Consider the following 26,918-nt stretch of genomic DNA (forward strand, 5'->3'; position numbering starts at 1 on the left):
CGCAGCTTAAGAGCTGACAAAGGGAGTGTTTGCAGAACTATCTAGGTGTGGGATTTTTTTTAATACAAAACATAGATCTGGATTTTGTAACCTGAAGAATTTTTTAACATCTCCTCTGAGCCTGGTTTACTTGGAATAGACATGAGGTTCACCAAAAAGTATTTCTATTATTCTCACTAGAGAATAAATAAAATTCATTTTTCCTCTGCCCCATTTCCTAGAAATATGTCTGGTCAAGGAAATTAAATGATCACAGTATTTTCAGTTGTAAAGCACTTTTTAACTTACTGTGTGCATCAGGTTATTTGGTTTAATGTTGTGTAATGTGCCATATCTTTAAAGTATTTCCAGGTGTTTAATTACTGTGCTATACTTTTTTCTCCCCAAATGCTTTGCCTTTTTAAGTTATCTGACATTCGTATTATTTTCCCACCTCTAGTGTATATCTGGCTAGTCTGAGAAGTTCCAATAATAAAATGGCAGATAAAATTGTTAGCGCATATTTCTGAAACTTCTTATTCAGTGCCATAGAAACTCTCCTTTTTTTGAAGGATCTAGTCATACTTATGGTCCACTGACACATTGTTTTCACTGTTATTACCAGTGAACTATTTCATAGGGTGCATTTGGACTACCCAAATATTTCCTGTGCATGACATCCTTGTTTCAGGTACATGATTTTTTTTTTTTCCCCAAGAGCCATCTCTTCCCATTTTCCCTTATGCAGTCTGTACAAGTGTCCTTAGGGCTCCCATTAGTATCCTAACATGCTAACTAGATGTGAGAGCCATTTTTCTCTGAAGTACAACTTGCATCTCCATTTCCAGGAACTTTGGGGGTTTTTTATTGTTTTGTTTTTTGGTTGGTTGGTTTTTCTGTTTTGTTTTGGTTTGTGTTTTTGGGGGTTTTTTTATGGTAAGAGCGCTGACACACTGGAACAGGCTACCTTGAAAAGTTGTGCCCCATCCCTGGAAGTGTTCAAGGTTTGGCTGGATAGGTCTTTGAGCAACTTCATCTGGAAGATGGCCCTGCTCTCAGCAGAGGGGTTGGAACTAGATGATCTCTGAAGATCCCTTCCAAACCAAATCAATCTGCTATTCTGTGATTCTCTCAGGATGTGGTAATAGGAAGACACCAAAGTCTTATGGAAAAGCCATCTTGATTTGACTTTTGTACTCAAGCTGCTTTCTAACAAGTGGGAAGCATAATTTTTATCTATATATTCATATAATATTTGCAGTCTAGTCCACAGTTGTACCTTCTACCTATTGTCTCTGAATTTTCAGGCCTACAAACTTCAGTGCTAACGTAGTATGTTAGGATGAGAGCCATGTAGCATGCTAGCTTTTGTAAGTTCTTCAGCAATGCTGATAAATCTGCCTCTTCAAGGGGGATTTCTTCTAAGTTTTCCATTCCTTCATTTGTCTCCTTCAGGGTGAAGAGGATGATTTCATTTACTCTAGGAGGCTAATTAATAAAGACTGAGGCACTTGATGAAACTCTGGGTTTGCAAAGTTACAAAGATCCAAGAGTGGCTCCTCTCTGCTGTAGACACAAATGCAAGATGTAAGACTGTGTCTTCTAAATCAGTTGGCAGCATTTTGCCTCTCTAGCCCTATAACAATAGTAACAGTGGGGGAAGACCATCTTACTTTGCCCCCACCCTGGCTTTCAGCCAAAGGTGTGTAGAAGCCCGTGAAATGACAGGTGCAGCAGGAAGTTTTTGCATTAAAGTATGTAAAGGGTTATTAAAGAAATAATGGTTAACTAAGATACTTAGTATTAAATAAGCTGCTTAGTATTGTAAATCAAAGAATATGGTACATTTTCAAAAGCAAATATTGTAATATGTAAAGGACAGTATTAACCAATTACTAAAGGTACTAGTTGTCATATTGTGAAGGTTGAAAATAGGTCTAACCCATTTTTGTGGGCTCTAGGGTAACTTCCATTCTAAGCAATACATACATGATAGCTTAGGAATCAAGCAAATTTTATTGTTTTACTTGGTAAATTTGAGGTGAGATGCAAATTGCTGTATTTTCTCATAATTAACAAGAAAAAAGGAGCAGTAACAATAATTGTCTGTAAAAGAAACACTGTCTCGAGCTTTAGTCTCTCTGACAAAGTATCAAAGATATTCTAAAGGTTATGCTGTTAAATTTCACATATATAAGTGGGTATGCAAATAAAAAGAACTGGAAACTGGCAATTCAAGAATCTTCAAGCTCATTTCCTATATGTACACTTGAAGAAATAAAAAACAAAAAAGAAAATAAAGAAAAAAAGGAAATTAAACACTTGCTGTCAATAATTGATGGAGAAAATCTCCCATTTTGCTGTTTGGACCAGTCAAAGATGACAAGTTTATGGTCATGTTAATAACAGACAAAGCATAGGAAAATATACCTTGAATGCTAGCAAGAGACTGGTTCTGTAAGCCTCTATTTATCCCATTTTTTACTGATAACATCTTTGAGAAAGTGATTTCTCTATTTCAATTTTGTATTGTAGATCTGTACAAGAAAATCTCATCTTCTTTCTTGATTTTGTACAATTTCATACCTGTATCACTAATTTGATATTGGCGGAATGATGCAGAAATGGTTTCTATAACGCAGTTTTTAAACACATGCAATAGCGTCATTTCAAATCCTCTCACTGAAATTTACCTACAGGAAATACAACAATAAACTACATAATTATATCATCCAGAGTAGTGTGGAAACTTTACCTGGTAACATACTAATCTGAAAGTAAGGAAGTATTTTCTTTTGAGCCTGTCATTTTCTTTTGCTTAGCAAATAATAGTTCATAGACAGAAACAAGCACTTCTCACAATAAGTAAAAACAGATGCATTACTTAAGAAAGGAATGTAGGATTCAGAGTCAGAATAATTTCTTGAGTAATTCAAAATCCAACACTGTTCAATATATTTGTCCTTATCCATTGTGTGCAGATGGCTTTGAATGGCAGCATGTCAAAGTATCATTTTGTATTTGACAAATGACATTCATTGTAGCAATAATTATAACCTTTCAGGGTATCAAGACAAGGGAAAATGACTCTCAGTTAAGCGTGTCCAAAGATACTGCATTTCTATCAGCAGTGCATCCCCCTCCTAGTCTTCTGGGATGGTTCAGGACGAAGGTCTGGTAATGGGTTTAAATGTTGACTCCTGACACAGATTTTTATTGGCTAGTCTTTTGATCTGCTGATAAGCTACAAATAAATTACCTGTGTTCCAGATGCTATCATCAATTTGATCATACATTGTTTTCAGCTGTTTGTAACAGGAAAGACTAAGAAAATATGACCTGTTTCTTTTACACTGTTGCTGTGGACAGTCATATCTCCTGAGTCATAAGATCCAGTCAATATATTAAGAAGGAAATTCAAGTCAGTATTCAGTTATTTCAGTGTCTTAATACCTGAAAAAAATGCCATTCCTAGAGTACAAGTGCTGTGATCCAAATGGTAAAGCTGCCATTAATTCAGATAGAAATAGTTAAACTGTTGAACCTAAGGGATTGCCTGTCTTTTAGGAATATCTGAAAATCTGGTGTTGTATATTGAAAGTTACAAAGTGTAATAGCCAGCATATATGTTTATATTTAAAATTTCCAGTCTTGTATCTCAGTTGCATACCAACCTGATATCATCTCTAGTTAATTGAAAATTTTATTATTGAGAGCTTTATGCTCCCTGCTCACACACACATTAGAAAAAAAATCATACACTTCAGTATACAAACTGATCCCAAGACAGGAAAAGTCAAAGAGGAAAGTTCATTTCAGGTATATTGTAGCACAGCTGATCTAGTGTTTTGGCCTTTGCTTCGAAGTATCACTTACTGGCTTACTGCTAAACCGTGGATTAGGTGGAATAGGGGTTTGTTCCAGATTGTCATCTGAATGCTTAAACGTAATCTGCTTTTCAAACTACATTCTCCAATTTTATGTATGGCACATACAGTAGTGGCATAATGCATTATTAAAGTTCAGATTAAAAAAGATATGTTTTCACAAAGAAGCATTTTGTAGTAACTGTAGAAAAAAAGTTTTTCTTCCTATGCAGGAGCAGATCAGAAAAGAGTCTGGACATATCTAACTCATTTTCTTCCCATTGTGTTTGTCCATTAAGCAGATGAAGCACACAATTCCCATGATGTTCCATTCATACAGCCCAGTGTTCATTCAGAAACAGAACGTTTCCTTTAGTTGATGGATTAAAGGCAGGAGAGGGGGAGGTGTGTAAAAATGCTTGGGGATGTGCAATATTTCAGGAACAATGTTTAAAGGTTAATTCACACTAGACATTTGTAATGTAAATTTTACACAACTTCAAAACAAACCAATTCTGCCTCTTAAATGAAAACAAATAACTTCTAAAGAGAAAGACCCAATGAAGGTTTTTGTGCAATTGCTGAGAAGCTAAATGTCAGGTTATTTTTAAAAGCAATCTTGTATTACACTTTCAATACACTAAAAAAAATAAGCAAATACAATTTTTTCACCCCACCTTGACTGACTTTGCACTATATTTTGGGAGGTTGAAATATGAACCTAAGAATGTGTATTTGTGAGCTTAAAAAAAAAAACCAGCAAGTAAACTCTGTAAGCAACTTTAAAGGTTATTGTTTGCTTTTTATCTTCACTTGCAGACCAGGTGTCTCTAGCAAAGTAAATCTGAGGAAAAGCAACTTTTTGTTGGAAGCTCTTTGTGAACAAAACAGATGACAGAGAGAGCAGGTGTTAAAATAGTGAAAAAGGCAAACAGTAGATATTTTACAGGATGTTTAGCTGTGGAAGAGCTAGAAAAAAAGAAAAACAGGCTGTTCTAAAGCATCTTATTTAGAAGCCTTTGCTCAAATACAAGAAACATTTCTCTGTCTTGTAAATCAGAATCTATCTTTTGATCCCCCAAAGAATGGGTTAGAGATACTTATCCTGTTCCACTTGGCACTGAGTTCCCAGGGACTGACAGGAAAAAGCATAGTTTTTACTAAATAAGGATGCTTACTGGTTTCTGTTTACCTGATGCCACTTACGGTAGTGTGTTTGTCTACTTAAGTGGTATTTAAGACTGAAGGGTTGTGTGATTTACTATTTAGTTTAGGAAATTGCTTAGCAGCTGGGTAGATTAGACTGTTCTCCTTTGTGTGTTTTTCATCCTACACTGCACTTCTGTTAATTGTGCTCTTAGCACTACAATAGTGAGCATTGTAAATTAGTAAGTAGAAAGGTAAGTAAGTGGAGGAAAGTAAGTTTGCCTGTTAAAAAAAAAAAAAAAACCACTACTCAACTGACATTATTTGCGTCTCTAAAATAAGCATCCTAAACTATAAAGAGAGATTTAGAATTCCACACTGGAGCCTTCATGTGTATGCATTTTGGATTTAAGCTTCAAGGCTCATTTCCAAGTTGATGAAAACCCTGTGCTGTTTGTTTTGGAATGAGAAGTTTAGCACTCACAAATTCGCCAGCAGGTTTCATTGGTTGTATCACAGAAGTTCTGTAACTTTGTAATTGATGAGAGTAGTGAGTCCTGATGCAAAATTATTTTGTAAGTATGTGTGAAATTACTATTCTTTGTAAAAAAACTGAATTCTCTCTATTCACAACACAGCTTTATTTCGCTATGAAGAAACCATTATGGCATCGCTGGAACACCTATTTGGAAATACAGTGCCAAATCCTTAAAATATTTATTGCTTAGAAGACAGGCATGTTGGTACAAAACATAAAGGCTCATAAATTTACTATGCAATTAGACTATACTATAACACCTTTCCAGGTAGTAGTGAAATAAATGTTTTTAAAATCAAAATCTGTTGAACTGCAGAGCATTTTGAATCAAATGAATTTCTATAAAAAAATTGTGAATCACTATAAAATAGTGATCATGTTTATTCTCCAGTAATAATAAAAATACATGCTGCAATTTTTTTCCTGCTCTTTCAGGTACAAATGTTGCCACTTTGGCAATAAACATGTCAATTTTCCTTTAGTTCCAGTGGTATTGCATTAAGAGAAGCTCTGTGGTATCTCTAACACCTTTTCCAGATTGTTTTTCCCTTGAATCTTGTACATTTCACTGAAAATGTTACAGGATGCAGAGGATATCCACTAAAGAATTTTCTTGAAATTCTGTCACTTCACCAGGCTAATTTCACTGCAAGTCTGACTTGCAGCCTTTGCTAGAACTACAGTTCTTTTCAGTGGGGTTTAATAGGTTAATTTCTGCATTCAAGTTTTGAAATCACATTTCAGATAACATTTTTCAGGCATGCCTTGGATAAAGGTACACTCTATATTCTTTAAATAGATCTGAAATAGGCCTTGCCAGTTAATTATAAATTAGTAGCTGCTTGTCTCATGTCAGAAACTTCAGACATGCCCACAGTCCATCTGTGTATGTAATTTGTCCAAGCGACTCAAATGTAATGACAAACTTTAAAGCACAGTCTCTGCAGAACTGTGCAGTTCACTCTTCCTTGCCAGTTAGTATTATGTTCCCAGACTGCAAAACAACTTTTTCATTGAAAGGTAATGCAGAAATTTAGCTTAGACAATGCACTCTGTGAATTTAGGCACTGTTCAAGAAAAAAGTAGTCACACTGAAAGAGCTAACAGGATGTTCAGTTTTGGGGATAGAAATGATATTACCCTACCTTCATTAGCCACTGAGTGTTGTTTTCCATGATGTTCTCAAGTAGCTGCAGTCTTTGAACTGAATCATCATAGTCCAGAGGCGCATCCCTTTGCACCGCGTTGGACACGTACGGAGTCGAGGAGCGGCAGTTGTCCGCCTCGGGCAGAAGGAAGGTGTAGCTGCACGACCCGTGCTGAACCTGGTACTGCTTCTTGCCTATCGTCTCCATGCTCTTACTGAAGGAGTTGTATCCTGAAGCTAAGAATATGCCGCAGCCCAAAAAGAAGCAGGCGGCCAGCTGCATTTTAATCCCTGCGGTAACTCGGCGGACCTAGAGAGCCTGGATGCGCTGGCCAGAGCCCGGCCCTAGCTAACCTGCGGCGCAGCCGAGCGCTCCGCTGCCATGTGCCGTCAGGCGAGGGCTGGGCTTGCCTGCCTGCCCCGGGCGGGCCGGGGAGGTGCGGCCGCTCCCGCCGTGCCCGCAGCTGTCAGGCGCGGGAAGCAGCTGCGGCCGCCCCGCCTGGCCCGCTGCCTTCCTGCGCCGCTCCCCGCCGAGCCCCGCGCCTCGCCAGCCCCGTCTCTCGCTCCCCTGCCCTTATAGCAGGAGTTGGTGAGAGAGGGACACGCGTGGAGCGGAGCCGCTCCTCCCTCCCGGGCTCGCCAGGGCCGGGGGGCAGCGCACAGCGCCTGGCGGGAGCGGGGCTGCGAGAGGAAACCCCAGGGAGGAGCCGGCAGCGGCAGGACCCCTGCGAATTCCTGCAGCACGGCTCTAATTAAGAGTTTCCTAGACAGAGCAATCAGTTCCGATAGCCTCCAACTATGCTAGTAAATTATTTGCGATGGTTGTAATTTTTAAGCTCTTCACCCTCGACCACCCCCACTAAGCGCGCACACACACACACACACACACACACACACAGACACAGACACACACTCACAGAGACACACACAGACACACACACACAGACACACACACACGTCCCTGGGCCTGTTTGTTCTTAATTTATTCTCTTTAAAATGTGCTGAACCAGGATGTCATTTAGTTGGTGTTTAATACATTGTGGAACTACGGAGAAAGACGCTGTCCCATGCATACAAAAGCAGGCTTGCGTATGTCCTTGCAAAGAGAACATGACGGGCAGTAATTAGAGGTTTTCAGTTGAACACAGAATTTGTATTTTACTGAATCTCTGAGATAAACACTCATTTTTAGGCACGTCTTTCAAGAGTTAAGCGTTTACAAGCTTTTTATTTATTATTTTAAAGGCACTTTTTTGTTCTTCATGTCATCACTAACTTTGGAGATGCTAATGTTGCTAAAAGAGTTAGAAATCACAAGTTAGCTAGGACTGGGAGAGGAAAAACCATCCAGAGGCAGTGGCAGTAAGGCACGGCTCAGGAAGTGGCATGGCTGAGAAGGAATTACCCTGTTAGCTCTCCCTAGCCCAATTCTGTGCCCTTGGGAGTGGGAAATACCCATAAAAGGGGAGAGAAATTCTAATAAAGTACTTGAAATTTATATGTAAGAGTAAAAAGGACTACTTCTCAACTCCCATGGTCTCTGCAATGATCAGTCATTTTGAAAAAGTGGAAAATTACTAGCCTTAGCAGACCCTGGGAAAGAGTCCATTCCACTGAAATTTTGGAAAGGTTTACCTCTCTGTAAGGAGAAATTGTCTTCTTGAAACCAGCATGATAGGATACTGACTCCTGAAGACAAACTGCCTGAGATTTTGTCTAGGTCTGGATCTGAAAACTATAGATTTTTCTTAATTTAAATAAACAAAGGGAAGCTGTGCCAGTCAAACTAATATGAATTACTGACCAAAGTTTCTCATATTCCAGGAAAATCCCAGCATGTATCAGAATCTCTTAAGACAGACTCTTACATAACTTCCTTTATCTCATATAGTGTATTAATGTGGCTTTACTTTTTTATATCATGGAAGTTCTGTTCAGGGTTTGTCAAAAGTATCAGCTAAAATTCATATCTTAGATTGTTGGAAGCTGCTGATATTTCTTTACATAGTTACCTCTGGAAAGGAAAATCTCTAGAATTCAATTCTGGGGAATTCCAGAAAGATTCTGATTACGTTTGGACTGTGATGAGTGAAACCAATTTGTTGGATATTCTTCTGTGGACTATTCATATGCCACTGTTCATCCTTCTAACCAGAGGAAACAGAGTAATATGTTTGGAATGGTCAAGATTATTTGCAACAAAATGTATGTATTTGGAGGGTTTGGTGTATGAAGTATTCATTCCCCATCCCTTCAATTTTGTCTTGCAATAGCCAAGCAGATAAATGTGACAGCTACTGGCATTGATAAGAAAGTTTCAAACTTGTTGTATAGTGATTTCTAATTTTCAATGAATTGAAGTCTCTGAAAGAATGTTTAATTCCATGTGAATAAGTCTTTGCAAGATACTTGACCAACCTACTATTATCCAATGAAGACAGCAAATAGCATTAGATTAATGCATTAGACTGTGTGAAGCATTTCTATCTAACCAGACATTCTAATCCAGTATTTTCTGTTATTTGGGTACTTTAATTAATTTGCTAAGTTAAATGAGAATTTCCCATTGCAACTTGCCCTTAAATTAGTCTTTTCCTTGCACAGCTAGCCCAAAAAAATAAAGGGCCATATCATACTAATAATCCTTCCTTTCACCACTACGTGTGTATACTCAATAGAGTAGTCCTAAAAATTAGATTGCTCCAGCCCTGGAAATATCTGTCTCTTAGTGAGGAAAAACTGGAGGATAATCTTTATTTTTCTGATTATATCTTCAGGATTTTTTTTTTAATTCTTTAGTTACATATTAAATGAAAAAATAAGACTGAGCAGTGTAGTCTTTTAAAACTTTTCTTTTTAATTATTAGAGCTCTACTTAAGGAACTGAACGCGTATAAAAGACATGATGTAAGGGAGAATCTGCTGAGAGTTCATTAGGCAGGATCTCCATGAGAGGCTTGATTAAATCAGTAGTTTTTAAATGGCTAAAAAGCTTGCCATCTGTATGCCACCCTAATGAGTCACAGCACCGTTGTAATCTGGCAGCTCAATTTTGCTGGGTTTTGGAGGAGAGATGCGTTCCTCTAAAGGTTTGAACTGGAGTCTGTTTTCCTTTAGGAAAGGCCAAAGCATGACCCTGGGAGGCCCTTGTGCTGTAATGAGGCCAGGAGCAAAACTGAATTTGGAGACTGCCTAGAAAGCCCTGCTGTATCCTGGGCCTCCACTAGGGAGAACTGTGGTTGTAGGAATACTGGACAGAGAAACAAGTTCACCTTTTACTGTGTTTTAAGCTGGGCTTGGCTTTTGTGTCTTGGTTTTTTTGTTGTTGTTGTGAATGAATGAATGAATGAATGAATGAGTAAATGGCTAGTTGCTATGGCAGCTGTCTGCAGTTCGGGGAAAAGGAAAAGGTAAGGAAAGCACAGGTATTATTCTGAGAAGTGACAACAAACTCCTAATGGAAGACTCTTACCAGCACAGCAGGCACAACCACTTCGTTTCTACTCACTGTACTTCTCATCTAGGTCTTGGAGTGACATCCTGAGGTGCACCATGGTAAAGTTTTCTCCAAGGTTTCATTGATAATCCCAGGCTGTAGCGGCAGTAACTGAAATACAAACCCCTCCCACACGTAACTGAAAGAGGGTTTTGCTGTTTCCCAGTCTGGGTCCAATGGACTCATATTGCTTTAATGAGGTGCTTTTTCCCACTGTCCAGGAAAGTTAGAGATTGTTCACCTTGCCAACAAAATAAATACACATCCCTTTAACCCTTCGCTGCAGCTTAGTGCAGTATTTGGTGCATCTTTTGGAGCAGTAGACGCTGATCCTTCGCCCTTTCTATCCTTTAGGGAGCAGCTTTCCCAGCTGTGGAGGAGGAAGTGGTCTTCTCTGCCTCTCCAGAGAGTCAAAGCCAGTCAGAGTTCAGGGGAAAAGAAAGTAGTAACAGCTAAATTTAGAAAAGTGGTGTGAAAAGTAAGGCAAGTTAAATCCATTTTTGTCCTTGAAATCTGAGGAAGAGGAAGGAAGATGCCTGCACACAGCCTTTTTACTGAGCCTTAGAGGCATTTTAACAAGTCTGCTTGAAAGGGAGGGCTTATTCTGAGAACTGAATGACTGAGAAGATCTGTCCCCTGTCAGTTATGAGAACGACCATTTATTTGTTAGACATGTTGAAGTAGGGAGGAATTTAAATAATTTGGCATGGAGTCTTATAAATGTCAGAAACTAAATAAAAAGTTATAATTCAGGCTAGTCACATCCTCTCAGTATTTCTTTCATGTTTTTTGTTCTCTTCATCTTTCATTTCTGCTGTCGATATGGAGTGTTGCATTTACATTCATGATACATTTTTCCTGTAAACTAAAATATAGCTTTCAGCCTGTGAGTTCCTGCTTGCTTTAGAGCTGAGTGTATACAGTATGTGCCATAAAATACCAAACAGTGGATGGGTATATTTAAAGTACAAATTAGATCTTTCCCTTTTTAGAAAGAAGATACCCACTCTACAGAACTCACCTTATAAGCAGGGCTGAAATGTGTATTTTGTCAAAACTAAACATTTAGAACATTTTGCCAGATGTGTGCAGGCAATTTCCTTTCCTGGGAAACAGTAAATTCCCTTACTCAGCCAGTCGTGGGTTTCTTCCATACAGCAGATGACTAGGCTGCTTTGAGAGAGATGCCTGAATTCTACTAACATTATCTTTCCAACTACCATTTTACTTACAGCTGCACAGCTTCTGTTTGACAGGCAGATACAGAGATCTTGTGAGATCTCTGAGAGAAAAGGAAGTATATCAACTTAAGAAATATAAGAAAATGTTGACTTAGCTTTAGTTTGCTATCTGCAAACTTTGCTACCTAAAACTTTCAAAATGTTGATTTAGAAGATAAGTTCTCATTTCAGCAATGTACTCATTTTAGGAAGGGAAAACTACATCATAAAATATGTGCAAACTAAAGGCAAGACCACGTAAACAAGTAGGTTTTGGTACTGCATTCTTACAGGGATATTTGATCTACGTATGTAAACGAAAATGCTGTAATGTAACTTCAAAATCAAATCTGAGATGAAAAATCATCTGAAACATGGAATAAATTAATAAAGTATTTTATATATTCCTGGTATTTACATTCCTCACATTTTGACACTCAATGTTAAGTTCCCACCTTTGGTTCCTAGTACTTTAATATTAGTTTATGATAGTTCCATTTGCTGTCTTCAAAATATTTTCCTTCACTGTAAGTAGTTTAGCATTTTTCTCAGGAACAAATGTCAACAAGGACAAGACTCATGAACTTGTAACTTAAAAAACAGGGAACAGTATCTAGGACCCTATTGGATTTTAGGCTGCTGAAAATCTTGTCTATTTTTACATCTTACATTCTTTTTCAAAGAGAGGAGTGATAGGTTATTATGTTTTCCTATAAGCCAAACATTTTCTTTTCATCTAGACCCATAGTTCAGATTTTTAGCACTTTAAAATTAGTGATATCTTACCAATCATTCCTACTCTCCCCACATTTGCTCATTATCTTTTTTATTCCATCTGAGCTTCTGCACCAGTCTCTCATGACTTCTTTGACAAAGTCTCAGGACTCCACTCACTTTCTCAGCTGCAGTTTATTTCTAATCATTCAGAACATCTGGTGTAACATCTTGTGAATTCATAATCAACTTTATGTTCCAACTCTGACGTTCCACCACGTCTCCTTTGAGTGCCCTTCCTTACAAGGGAGGGCATTTACCCAATAGTTCTCATATTGTACTTCTGCTGAAGGGACAAGAGGTCAATAATCTGATCTACTGAAAATTTCAGTTACCACTCTGTCTTGGTGACTCAGTCTGTTTTTTCCCATCTTGCCTTGTAACATCCAATCCATCATTTCAGTACACAGTATTTTTCCTAGATGTCACAGCACCAGTGGAAGCATAATGCAGCCAAAACCAGACTTTGTGTATTCCATTGGAAATTCTTCCATTCTCCCTTTTTCTCTTTAAGAATTGACACTGCCACCATCCTTCAATGCATTTGAATCTATGATCTGCAAGTTATGTTTTCTTTATGTCTATAATGCTTTATTCTCTCCCTTTCTTGATGCTATGCTTTCATTAATATGTCTAAAACCCCTGTCTTGGTCCTTATCATCAACATACTGAATTTTGTAACGTAATCTGTCTGGCTCCTCCATGATATTTGAAACTTATTATTAGTTCTGCCTCAGTAAATTACATTCAACTTTGCTATCATAAGGATGGTTAGACAACCATCAGAGCTTCACACAAGTACATTATATACTTAATTGCTTTGAATTTGGAAGATCTAAATTCAGCACCTCTCCTACCAGTATGTTGAGTTCATTGCTTTCTTTGTAGCCACTGGCTGGATTGGCTTTCCTGGACTGTCTTGGGTTAAACTTATGATAACTTTTCTCAGATAATCAGATATTTAATTTGATCATATTTTCAAAGTATAGACTTATTTTGGTGTCCCACTTTTTTTAATGTGATACTGTATTAATATTAAAAGACATTATCTATATATACAAAATTATATCTGTATATATGTATGTGCTTAGTATGTTGATACCACTGTACCTAAAATTGGTCATGTTAATTTAGCTTGGGACTTTATGATATCACATCCTGAGTAATAACAATAACATGAATTAATGGTGTTTTTTTAATTCTTGTCATTATCACTTCCACATTCCAAAACCTTGTTAAATACAAAATGCTTCTTAATTTCTGCTGCTTCATTACTTTTATAGTGATTTCCTTTTTCAGCCCAAATTTGTAATTGATATCTAAAGTAGAATTCACAAGTATCTATTGAACTCTAGTCTATACAAATGATGTAGGCACATATCTAAGACTCTTACTGTGCATTAATGAAGTTCCTGTTTGTAGGACAGATGGCAGTGTCTTTCACTGTAAACATTTTCTAATAATTACTGTTATTTTAATCTTTGAAAGATGAGTCATACTGAAGTAGGAAGTGAGTCCCAGGATTATGAAGAATAGTTGCTACATGTCCTTCCTCCTTAACATTTTTATATAGTTTGGCTGTAGTGCCCAAAGGCTCTGCTGATTCTCTTCAGAGTTATGTGATGACAGCAAACTTTAGCTGGTAGCAAGAGTAATTACATCTTAAACTTAAATAGCACGAGTTCAAAACTAACATGGAAATTACAGCTAATGCTAAGGATCTTACAATTGCACTGCTGAATATCTGACAATGTTAAGTGCTGTGGCCTGTCTATCTCCCATACTGGGAAAAGCATAATAAAGCAGTTGTTTAAACAGATTATCATTGGTTGAAACTGAATGAAATAACCTGAGTGTGCTAATGTGTAGTAAAGCCTTTAAAACCTGTTTTAAAAAATTGTTCCCATAGCATTTGTGTATTTACTCTTTACTGTTGAATTATAAGTTAAAAATATAACAGATGTTCTTACTCTGCATGCTAATATACTGTTTCTATGCTTTGAAAAATGTCTTTTAAATTACAGTTTTGTGCACTTGGACAATTTAAAACTAAAATCTTTATGTGAGATTTTGACTTTTGTTGTATTATGTGAATGCTGTATTATGTTGATGTGAAAAGGCAACAGACTCTGAAAGAATCCAGAAGACTTTTGGAAAATGAGAAGACTGCCTTACTGACATCCTAAAGAAAAATGCATATGCTGTTTGTTTAAAGGAATGTATTTTTAAAAGTCTAAGCAGTTGACAGTAAGATAGCCTTACAAATCACCCCAGTGCCTGTAATTCAAATCCTTCCTCTTGTAAGCGGTCACTCAAGTTAGCGGAAGGTTCTCTCATCTGGTAATAGCACACTTATTTCATAATAACAGCATGTCACACTTCCAAAGAGCATGTCCAAGTTAAGATCTGAATTCAAAGATAAACTGGTGTCAAAGAGGGAATGAAAAGGAAGTGAAAAACTGTGTAAAAGGAATAAACAACACTTTCAGAGAGGGAGAGGACATTTACGGCAACAGTAAGGTACCTAGTTCCTGACATCTGTTTCCCTCAAGAAAAAAATATGGTACATGCACTAACCTTTTTATGGAGAGTGCAAGAAAAATATTTGCAGCATGTTTTCATATATTCATATTTATTGAACTGTATTATGAATGTGTAATTTGAAGTGGACAGAGCAACTGCAAACTATTTTTGCACTCCATAAAGATAAATATTTTCTTTTTTTCAGTACTAATAAACATGTTTCGGTAATAGCTCTCAAAAACATTGCCCACCCTCTTGCTGATTTTGCCACAAAAACTGGGCATTCTTTTTGTTGTTGGTTTTACTGCTGTACAAGCAAAGGAAGGAATTAAAGTGGGTTTTTTCTCCCTGGTTAGTGAGGCATCAGAACACATGATGGGACAGCACAAAGATTAGCTGCATACAGATACCAAGATTAGGGCTTCTTTGAGTTTGGACTCCTTGCCTCTGTACAACTCATTGCTCTGTAAATATTAACCTAAGTACCTCAGTGGCCGAGTAATATTCTGTTCTTTATCTCTCCAAATAAATCCTTTGCTGGAAAGATAATCCTCCATCTCCAGTGGAATATGTAGACAAGACCAAAACTCTTATAAGTATCCTATCATTAAAGTGGTATATTTTCTTCCCAACACAAACCAATTAGAATGTCCTTGTACTGGAACCTTTGTCTAAATCTAAATTTTTACTTGAGTAATTTCCCTACACAGAAAATTCAAATCTTTAAAAATCTTTAATCTGTCTCACTAGAAATATATGTACAGGAAATTTGGAGATGACATTGGTGATGTCTGTATTGTTTGAATATGCATCCACTTTCAGGCTAGCCACAGCCAAAGTAATTTTTATTTAAAAATCAAATAGTTCAATCTTAGCTTATTAGCTGGAGGCTAAGCTTGATTATAGAACATCTTGCTTGTATTTTTATGCTCTTACTTGATTTTTATGTCAATATTTTCAGTCAAATCTGTGATCAAATTCTATTATAAATAACTAATAAAGCTTCATCTTTGGTTTTAAATTATACATTCTAATTTGTTACTGCTTCTGCATTGTGGCTTGAGCCCTAATAGCAATGTCCAGTGAATAGCATTTGTCTTGAACATAAATAACTTTATTTCTAGTTCATCAAATTAGTGATCAACTGATGTTCTACTAATTACTGCTTTTCTTTGCCTGTTCACCCACCTGAGTATCATTTTTAGGAAGAAAAATCCATACATTCAAATATTTACTAGATGATGTCCTGAAATGATGTCTCCTAACTCAGCCAGCTTAGAATATTTTCTTCTTGCATTAATAAAGATTTTATCCTTGTGTATGGTGTTAAGGTGTCCTTCTTTGATTAAATGTATATATCAGGTCAACCAAGATTTACTTGTGGAGTCAGAGAAATTTCTCTCTGTTGATCACAAGGAGATTCTTGGATAACAAGTTCAGATGAGAGCAGCAGAAGTTAGGTGAAATGAATGTCATGAAACTTATAGAAATAAGTGGTGGCTATTTGAGATTTCATATGTGTTTCATTGTCTCATTTTAAAGTGCTGTTGTTAGTATATTATCAGTATTTTTCAGTTTATTACAGTTATCAGACTTTTGTATCCAAACTGTTTTGTTTTGCCTATCTTCTCTTTCGGTAATGGATTCACTTGGACAGTCCAGTAAGGAATTTGGTCTAAATAGATTGTTCACCCTGGAAACATAATTCTTTTACACTGCAGGCACATTTTGCAAGGCTAAGAGCACTATACCTTTGGTAAATGACTGTCGAATGTTTAAGCAGGGACTGTTCTGGAACCCCAGTGAAGCTCACGGTGAGGAAGGATGGACTAGCAATGGTCTGAGTTTTCAGCCAGCTGGGAAGTATTCCAGGCAGCACTACAGCAGGCAGGGAAACTGTAGGGAGTCATGGCCTAAAATTTGTTTTAATTTCATACACAGTATAAAGATATATCTTCTGAAGCTAAGATCTATGAGACTGTAGAAAAGCCTCTCATGAGAAGCAATGGAATCCCAGTTGTATGAGTAATACAGATGGCAAAACACTGAAAAATGTAAAGGAAAATCCCGTGCTGGCAGCAGTATGAATAAAGTGATTTAATAAGCTTTTTCATCTCTTCATTTCTCTCATCAAACCTCATGACTTTGATGAAAGAAAGAAAAATGTTTGTGTTGGACCTCCATGTGAAAAGTGCTTACAGGAAAAAATATCCCTCTTCAGATGATAATACTATAATTAATATAGTTGAAATAATTATTGCATTTTCTCACAGACATTAAATTAAACCTATCAGGCACAAGCTAATATTAATGCCTGAAAACTGTTAAGCACAATTACTCCAACATAAGGCAGCAGTGGGTTTAATATTGGAAATGGTTATGGTTTCAGATTTCTTTGCAATATTGGGACAACTTAATTTTATATTATTAATTCCATCAATGACATGCAAAAGAACACAGTTATTCCAATTGCTAAAAACATCAGAGTAAGACTCTGCTTCGTAGACTTTTATTGCCCACACAAAAACCTTCTTGGCTGAGAAGTTTGCAACCAGACAAATTCTTCTCAGTTATCAATGGCTTGATTGCTGCTTTTGCTTTCAGATTTTAAAACTTATTTAAACATAATATCTACAGTGAATATTTTTTTAAATGCATTTCCTGGACATCATGAACTGAAAACACCACAAATTTTACATCAAAATCAGATTGCTCTTCATTAACTTGTGATAGCTTAATTTCTCTACTTTTAAAACCTCTTATTATTTGATGCGAAGTGGGCATCGTTGTATTCATATCTTTTTACCTTGCTGGTTCTGCATTGGGGGCAGAAAATCTGTGCTCACTTAGCTCTGACCTAACTCTGCTGGCCCACAGTTTTAGACTACAGTACACGCAATAAAGAAAAATAACACATGCTTTTAAGATAGCTATTTCAATAAACTGATAGCCTCGAGGACTAAAAATAAAGTGATATTTTAAAGGCAAACTGGGGGCTTCTCATTTGGAAGACTTTTCTAGTATCAGTCAGAACTTTTTTGTGATACATCTGTCATGGAAAATGATCAGAAGCTGCTCAAGTAAACAAAATGTGAGTCTGTTCTGCATTATTGTAATTTGCAGATGCCCTGTGCCTGCTTACAGAGAATGGCCTGAGGCTTTTAAAACTGTTAATGACATGAACAGTAGCCAAGAACTATCTTTATTTGAAATACAAGTCTTTTTTAAAAATATACAGATTTCTCGCCAAACATTCTGTGAACTAGTTAAACAATTAGAAGCATTTTCAAGAGATCTTACCACTAGTTCAAATATTGGCTTTTGTGGCTGGTCCAAATCAGGTTTTAGAATACGTGAAACTTGGTTCCTTTTCACTGATTTCTCCATGTTTGAAACTTTATTAAATGTTCATTTATCAAATTCCATATCTTTTCTGGCTCTTCCATGTCAGAAGGAGGCACCTGTTTCCAAAAAAATGAACTCGCAGATGGCTTACTAAGTATTGCACCATATCACAGCTGGTGGAATGAAGTAATTTTAATGAACAGAAGACAAACAGAAAGTAAAGTATTCAGAATTGGAAATAAGGGAGAGAGGATTTCTTATCTTGTCCTTTTCTTTTTATTCTTTTTTTTCCTAGTTAATATTGTTCTATAAAGGTAGAGTTGTGAATCCTAAATACTAATTGTTGAAATTCAGGACAGTTTGGGACTGTGTTACAGCTCTGCATGTGGACATCTACTTCACTGTAGCTGGTAGTGCATCTGCTGTACATGAAGGTTTTATCCATTTATGCATTGTGTCATTTTTCCAGTTTACTAGGCATCTGAAAATCAGCCTAGTTTCAATGAAAATATGTGGAAAGCCATACTCCATATGCTTTTCATATGAGACATAAGACTTGACTGTGTAATACTGGACATCCCCCATTCTGTGGGATATCTGCCAAGCTCAGCAGAAATAAAAGTTACAGGCAGGAGAATAAAACCAGAGGAATAAGTGATTACTAAATCCTTATTCTGTTTTTAATTTTTATATTCTGCTCCAGTCTCAGCTGTTAGAGTCAACTTTTAACCACGTCTCTGAACTGGAATAGCCATGTATTCTGTACTGTAAAATGCTTTGTGCTTAAAACTTTAAAATGTTTAATGTTCATAAATGAATGACAGATTTTCAGAGGTTCTCAGTGTAGATTTAGACACTTCCAAAAATGTTTCCCTTTGCATCTTTAGGAAAGAATGTATCTCTGATCTATGAGCTTGGAAAAGCCTATGAGCCTTTTAATGTGTTCTGTGCCTGAGTAGTTTAGGTTGTATTTGAAATTGCAGCTGTTACACATTTTCTCAAGAGTCTTGGGGTAAAAGATAAATCTTGCCTTGTTTTTGCATGTTGCCAATGATTATGTTACTCTGTTCTTTTAGTCTGTTATGTCCTAGATTATGAACTAATTAGATTAGGAAACAAATGATAGCTTAAATTTAGGGGAAATAATTCTATTCCTTATGGTTACAGAAGCATGAAAATGTTTCTCAGCAAAATGGCAGTAGAAGACAGCAAGTAAATAAAAACCATGGTTTTTAGCATGATTTTGAAAGCCAGAATCCTGGTTTCTGAATAGTTCAGTTAGCACTCCCAGAAATGTAAATTCTAAAGTCCCATTGTAAGACCTTCCTTCCACATTTCCAGAATGTGAAAGTAAATACTGATAACATCTGCCTATTTGGCATTGCTTCCAAGATGTTGTTTTCTTGTATCTATTTATAAATCTAATGCTGTTCAACTCCTTTTTTATTGGCATGTATGTGTTTATTGTACCTAATAAGAAGCAAGTCCTCTCAATACCTTGGATGCTGTAGAAAACTTCAAGTAAATTAGAATTGGGTTCCTGTCTACAATATTATCCACACTCACATACAAGTTTCACTTGCTAAAACTTACTGTGGCTGCAAGTAGAACTTTTATAATGTTCAGGTTAATGCATGTGGAGGATTTTTTAAGCACTTCAACTGCCAGTCTAATGGAAGGAACCCTGAGAATATTTACCTACTTGGCATCTCACTTTATATCCTAGGTTTAAAAAGGTACTACCAGGCTATTACTTTGTGCAAGTTATATGCTACTTTTGTAGTATTCTAGTCCTTCACTGCTATTTATTTCTCTGTGTTACATCTGTGAAACTCAGAATAATTCCTGTACTCAACACATTGCTAACAGACAAGAAAAAAAGGAAATTTTACATATTCAGGATGCGTATATAAATTACTATTTTTATTTAATAAAGATAGATTGTTCAGCCTGGCACTAATTTTATCCTTTATTACCAGTGAAGACATGAGAACTTGGAGTACATCCTGCTTCCATACCAGGGAAATTGACTCAAACTGGAAGGAGGAAGATATAGCATCATTTTTTGTGGAATACATCCTTTAAATGTTAATTCACAAAGACCTGCTGAGTAAAAATGCCAATTTTATCTAATTTTTTTTAATGTAGTATACTCAGATATACATAGCAAACATGACAAAATAGCCAAGATAAAACAGTTCTAAAAACCTGTTGGACTTTATGGATGCATGTGATTGTTGCTCAGGAGCCCATCCTGGGAAGGACACCCACCTGCTTCCGTGGCTTCTCTGGCTGATGTGCTTAATCTATGCACATGACTATAAACTAAGAGCACATGATTGTGTTCTGCAATGACTTACAAATAACTTTAACACCCCAATTAGCTCCTAAAAAGTGTTCTGTTTTATCTACATAGTTAATTTTCCAGGATGAAAATAGTTCTGTAATTCCTTTTTACCACTGTGTGGTCCTTGCTTATAGTACAATGGCCTCATATATCTGATTAATAGAATCTTGCTGCCTTGGTACACTTTGGTCACAAAAACTTTTCACTGTTTATTTTGCTTGTAATTTTACGCCACTAGTTTCCTCTCTGCATTTGACTAGTTTGGACTAACATGGAAATGAAAAATGAGTGAATGTAAATTTTTTGCTAAAAGAAGGTTGTTGACAGCTTGTTCTAGTCCAGAATTTTCTCAGCATATAAACATAGACTACATTTCATAAAACAAAACTTCAGGTTTTGTTTGTTTGCTTTGGGGTTGTTTTCTGAGTTTCTTGAAAAGACGTGATTCTTAAATGAAAAGAAACACTGGGATGTGTTTAGAAGGGGATAACAAAGTATCAGAAGAGCAAGCAAAGACTGCAGTAAAGAAGCTAAAAGTACTCTACAGGTAATAAGAACAGACCCAGGCCAATATTAATTGTGAGGAAGAACAGATGTTTCTGTTGTTCTATTGATGTAGACTTGGTATGTTTCTACTTTGCTGCAATTGTAGCACATTATGCATGCATTACACATGCTTTTACATTATCATCTGAACTGTAATCTTACACTTCTGGAAAATCAGCACTTGGGGAAACTGTGTTATCATTTAAAAACACAATCAAAGTTTTACTTTGATCTTCTTTCCACGGTAGAAAAAAAACATCATCAAGTTTGTGTGCCTTTGTCTTTTCTCTTCTGGTGATGTTGCACTGTGATTGTGTTTGTCTGTATGATTCATTACAAGCTCACTGGCAGATGGTCACGTACACTTTGCAAAAGTGCTTGATGCTAATAATCAGCTTTTAGCTTTAATATTCTTTTCCTACTGTAAGTAATGTATATTATCGTAATGCTTAGAAATATCATGGTTGTTTTAGTCACTGCCAACGAAATACCTTTATCCTTCAGTAAAAAAGGTTTCTCTGTACATGTTCAGTATTTTATGAGTGAAACCTACTGCATGTATGGATGGTAGTGACAGAAAAATTGGAGTTCTGTCTTCCATATATGAACAAAATTGAAGAATGAGAGTTTCATGAGACCAGGATGTGCTAGAAAACCTCCTGGCTCCTGCATATAATGATTTTTTGTTGGTTAAGCCATTGGAGCCCCACAGGGGTTATACAGCTAAAGCTTCAGAAATCCTGATTTGTCTTCCTTGATCCTCACACTTGTTATGGTAGAAGGGAAGTGTTTATGTGTATTTTGTTTGTTTATGTGTATTTTATTGCGTAACAGTAAATCAGGCTTATATGCAGTGTTTATCTGTAATAGTTAAAAAATGCTGTCAGTCCAAAATATATTCCATTTATTTAAAAGGTGAACTTGTAAAGAGCTACTTCTACATAGCACAGAAGAATGTGTATATCAAGAACTGTTGTTTTATAAGAGGAAAAATGTGTTGAATTATGGGCTCTTATCATTATATTATCACTTATTTAACAGTAGTTCTAGATGGAATAGCTAAAGAAGCCAAAATATGGTAGAACTTTGTGGAGACTCTTTATAGCTATGTTGGGAAGGGAAAATTTCTGGTCTGCCAGTTTTAGTGGAGCTGTTGAGATGCTCTTGTTGGCTTTTGTTTGTTATAGTTGTAGTACACTATATCCAGGCAATAAAATTAGTTACAAATCTGACTCCCTCAAAACACAGTGTCATGCAATGGTTCCAGCAAAAGTGAATCTTGTTTATTTAATTAAAATTCCCTTATTTTTAATAAATTTTTTCCTGTTTCTTCATTTAGTCATAAGCAAATAGCTGTACTGCAACTCTGTTCATCTTCTTGGAAGAGAATATGACACTGAAGTCCATGACAGTGTCTCCACAGGGTAGGATCACGGCCTACAGACCTGATATTTTTCTGAATGTATTTCTCAATTACATCTCCTGAGAGCTTTAGAATGTACATTTTAGCTGATATAGCTCATCTTCTCAGGCACTTTCTTAAGTGTATCTAAGGTACAGTCTTAACTGCAGAATTCTGTCCTCCAAAATTGAGGCTGAAGTAATTCACAACTAATATGAAGAAAATACTCCTTCAATATGTGCCAGATTTTGTCCTGCTAGTCTTAGTTTCCCTGATATAAGCATTTTAATAGTCTCCTTTGATTCCTAACTCACATACCTTTGCTCCAACCACACAAACACCAAAAAAAATCAATTTTAAAATATATTCATAAGATAGTTGTCAAACTAAATTCCATCATCAGCTGATTTACTTTGTAATGATGATTTTGACTTACTGTTTTTGTGAGTATATGTTTTTATATATTAATATAGTTCTGTACTTGTTCTTACTCTTTTGTGATTTATTATGTGTTGATGAGATTCTGTTGTAGACCTTGGAGGTTTTTTCAAAGACAAGAAGTTCCATTGTCATGTTTTTCTTACAATGATTTATGTCTTGTGTATTGAAGTTATTTATCACAAGTATTTAAAAGATGGTCTAAATTAATAATTTTTAAAAATATTTAATATTTGCCTGAAGTTGGTCCCAGAGGCTGCAATCAAAAAAGAGCCTCACTTTGCTAGTCAGTATGTTACTATTACAAAGGTAGTATTTCTTCATTATTTTCCACTGAACATGAAAGCAGACTTTGTATTTCAATACACTGTACAAATCCAAAACAAAGGATAGTGTCTGCACCAGGGACCTTTTGATCTTTGAAGAATATTTCTGTACCTTTTTTTTTCCCCAATCTGACTGAAAGGTCACAGTTTACCCATATTTTATTCTACCAGATTTATTTGTGGCCTGGAGGCTTTATCAAATGCATTTCAAGCAGGAAATTCTGGCCGTGATTCACATGAGAGGCTTTTACTTGTGGAGATGAAGCAGCCTGATTCTGCTCACCTTCAATAGTCATTGCTGCATGTCCTGCCTACTTTTAAATCTATTAGAGAGAGAGAAGTCTAACAGCAGTGTGTTTACCTGAGGGACAGGAATTTTATGGGTAGTCTGAATGGGGTGGAATTTTGTTGGTTGTTTTAACAGTAACTATTAATTATTATCTATCTTTTAAACTAATATGTTTTGAACATATTAGGACAATCCAGGGGAAAAGTATGAAGACTCTGTTTAGTACTAACTTTCTAAAATCAAATACACATTTAAGAATTAGTTTAATACGCATTTAAGAATTAGTTTAAAGGTGTCCTCACTATCATGTTAAAACTGAAAAACTTGTTCCAAAACTTTACTGATCTACTAAAAGTTTTGCTTAGCCTCAGAGATTCCTGCCTGAATCAAGGTACATTGTAAGTGCCTTGAAACAGCTGCAGTTTCAACACAAAGCAAGGCCAAACTCTACAGATTTTATTGAGTACTATTATTGAAGTTCTGGGTTTAGTCTAACATGAAGGAGGTAGATAACTATGATGTTAATTAAGTTTTGCACAAAACTTTACTATGTGAAACTATATAGTTGAGTTGATTGTGGCTTAGAAGAAAAACTGTAAAATAGGAATGGCATAAATAATTGAAAGATCTGTTTGTCCCATCCCATTGGGTTTTTGGTTTGGCTAAGCTCATACTTATGAAACTAAAGATGTGCTTCTTGAAGCAGTACCATAGTGTGATCCCATTATTATTATCTGTGTGATGTGGATTGGGCTGGTTGCTGCTTACTCATGTAGGAGATGCTGAAGGACACATAGTGGTTTGTCTGATATTAAAAGTAGATAATACTTTTCCTTGGGTTTTTTGCTTCTGGTTTGTTTGTTGGTTTTGGTTTTTTGTTTGGGATTTGTTTGGTTGGTTGTTTTTTTTTTTTTTTGTTTTGTTTTCTGGAGGTTCATAGAATCTTAAAATGGTTTGAGTTGGAAGGGGGCCTTAAAGATCATCAAACTGCAACCCCCTCCACTAAGGACAGGGACGCCTTCCACTTTACCAGGCTGCTCAAAGTCCCATCCAATCAGGCTTTGGATACTTCCAGGGATACATCCACAGCTTTGGGCAACCTATTCCAGTGCCTCACCACCTCACAGTAAAGAATTTCTTCCTAATATCTAATCTAAGCCTACCCTCCTTCATCTTAAGACCATTCTGCTTGTCCTGTCACTACATACCCTTGTAGAAAGTCTCTCTCCGGCTCTCTCATAGCCCCCTTAAAGTACTGGAAGGCTGTTCTAGGGTTTCCCAGGAGCTTTCTCTTCTTCCAAGCTGAACAATCCCAACTCTCTCAGCCCGTCTTCATAGGAGAGGTGCTCCAGCCCTCTGGTCACCTTTGTGATCTCCTCTGGACTTGCTCCAAGAGTTCCATGCCCTTCTTATGCTGAGAACCCCAGAGCTGGATGCAGCTCTCCAGGAGGGGTCTCAAGAGGGCAGAGCAGAGGGGCAGAATCCCCTCCCCTGGCCTGCTGGTCACACTGCTTCTGATCCAGCCCAGGATATGCTTGACTCTCTGGGCTGCGAGTGCACACTGCCATCCAATCTCCTGTTGTGTGCTTTCCCCAAGAGCATCTCACCAGTGCTGTAGGGCTGCTGGCTTCTTCTCAACAGCACTGCCAAGTCATTCTCCTTTTTGATGAGATCATTCTTCAAACATAGGGTTTTTCCAGGATTAACTGCACTATTTCTATTTTCATGCTGCCTTTGGAGGGTGTTGTAGACATTGTAGTGGTTATTTCTTTCATCAGAAGTTTTCTGCATCCTCTACTGGCTTTAGCCATTTACAGTGGATGTTTTTTTCTACTGCATTCCAGATTTGTCTAGAACACAACCCTGAGCAGCTGACTGGGGTTTTAGTTTCATTTGCTGGAAGCCTTTGGTTTATAAGACAAAGACGTAGTGTTCTCCACAAAGATACAATGTGCATATGGACTTATCCAAAATGACATTTGTTTGATTAATTATAACTCCTATTATAGAGTAATTTTAAGTTTGAGCTTCTGACTGGGTGAATCAGCACTTCCAGCCCTCTGGTTAAATAAATTTAGGAAAGAAACCACATATGTTATAATATATAGGCAGTATTGTACTTAAGCAGACAATTATGCTGTGTTTGCAGGCCTGGTATTTACCTTTTCATGGGAATTTGTCTTTCTTATGGTTAATTGCATATGAAGTAGATAGAGGTCAAAATGTGAAAATTAAGAAAAGAGGACATTGGAAAGGATTCTTATTGCTCTTATAGATCATGCTGACGACAACACAGGGACATTTCCACTTTCAAAAAGTTCAAATGATATGTTAAAGAATAGTGTATTTAAAGTATTATGGTGTTCTAAAAATATTTTTAAATACTTTACACAGGTGGTATTACATTTGTATGGCATTAGAGGAATTATTACCTTTAATAGCTTTCACAAGACACTATTAGTGGAAACCTTGCTACCCATGTTTCATCTCAGAGAACTGCATTCCATAATTAAGTGCACTTAAAAAGCCAAATTAAACTGAATGAACAAGTAACCAGTAAGGATGTTCTCTTGAGCATTCAGTCTTACCATGATGAATGATGCTTGTTTTTCTCTTCTCTTTAATTAGAATGTTTCTACATTTGCCAAAGAAAATGTTGGAATGAGGACAAAAACTAAAATTATAGGAACAGGGTTTGATGTAATAGCTTATTTGTAAAGGAAACACAACTTGTTTGGTATTTTATTGAAACAGGAAGTTCAGAACCTCAGTACACACTAGCACAACAAATTCTCAGGTGCTAGTTGAGTCATCTGTTGTTGGAAGTAGCCTCATAGAAGGCTTCCCCTTGATTTAGTTTTAATCTTCAATTAACAAAGGGAAGGAAATTACATACAGATTTAGTTTTAGATTATGTGCAAAGCTCTCTGTTGCTTTTGAGCTGTCACCCTGATGTGCATGCTTTGTGACTGTATCATACTGGCACTACCAAAGTGTGTCTCAGTGAATATATTCAGCTTTTAATGAACATAAAAAACCCGGTGTATTCCTTTTATTTATGAAATAATATTGAACTTGCCTAGTCAAAGTATTTTGATTTTTCCTTCTCCAGTCACGTCATACCTGATTTCAGCTTTATTTCAAACTGGAGAGGTAATCGGCTATGATAAAGTTGTAATTGATAAAACTACTATTTTAAGTTTAGTATGGGATTACTTAATTTTTAAATGTCATGTTTGTTTGTAATAGGAGGTCTGTTATATAGCAGAGAAGAGCATGACAATGCCATATAGTTTTGTTTAGCTGTGAAATCATTAGAAACCACTTTGGTGTTTATGTGTGTATCTTCTTGGAGAAGATTTAGCTTTCCCTCCCTACAAAGTCTGTATGACACTGGCCTCTCTTTAATAAGAAGGACTTATTGAATTCCCTCCAAATCACATCACTACTATTTCTCTGTTTAACCCCAGGAGTATTCCAGTGTTGTGCAGTGAGTTCTTGCCTCTATTAACAGTCTGAGCAATGATGGCTCTATA

General features: G+C 36.5%; 2 protein-coding genes across 5 annotated transcripts in view; one reads left to right on the forward strand and one right to left on the reverse strand.

Annotated features, from left to right (window-relative positions):
• ANGPT2 (angiopoietin 2) overlaps positions 1 to 7,221 on the reverse strand; it is a 41,922-nt gene extending 34,701 nt beyond the window's left edge. Inside the window, exon 1 of one of the 2 annotated variants that reach the window (XM_068183627.1) lies at positions 6,675 to 7,221. In XM_068183627.1, the coding sequence (XP_068039728.1) occupies positions 6,675 to 6,959 (285 nt within the window). In that variant the 5' untranslated portion in view covers positions 6,960 to 7,221. The remainder of the gene's footprint in view (positions 1 to 6,674) is intronic. The other variant, XM_068183626.1, reaches the window with a different exon arrangement.
• MCPH1 (microcephalin 1) overlaps positions 1 to 26,918 on the forward strand; it is a 125,433-nt gene that overhangs the window by 83,131 nt on the left and 15,384 nt on the right. The window lies entirely within an intron of this gene.

The sequence above is a fragment of the Anomalospiza imberbis genome, chromosome 3, assembly GCF_031753505.1.
Source record: "Anomalospiza imberbis isolate Cuckoo-Finch-1a 21T00152 chromosome 3, ASM3175350v1, whole genome shotgun sequence".
Taxonomy (NCBI): domain Eukaryota; kingdom Metazoa; phylum Chordata; class Aves; order Passeriformes; family Viduidae; genus Anomalospiza; species Anomalospiza imberbis.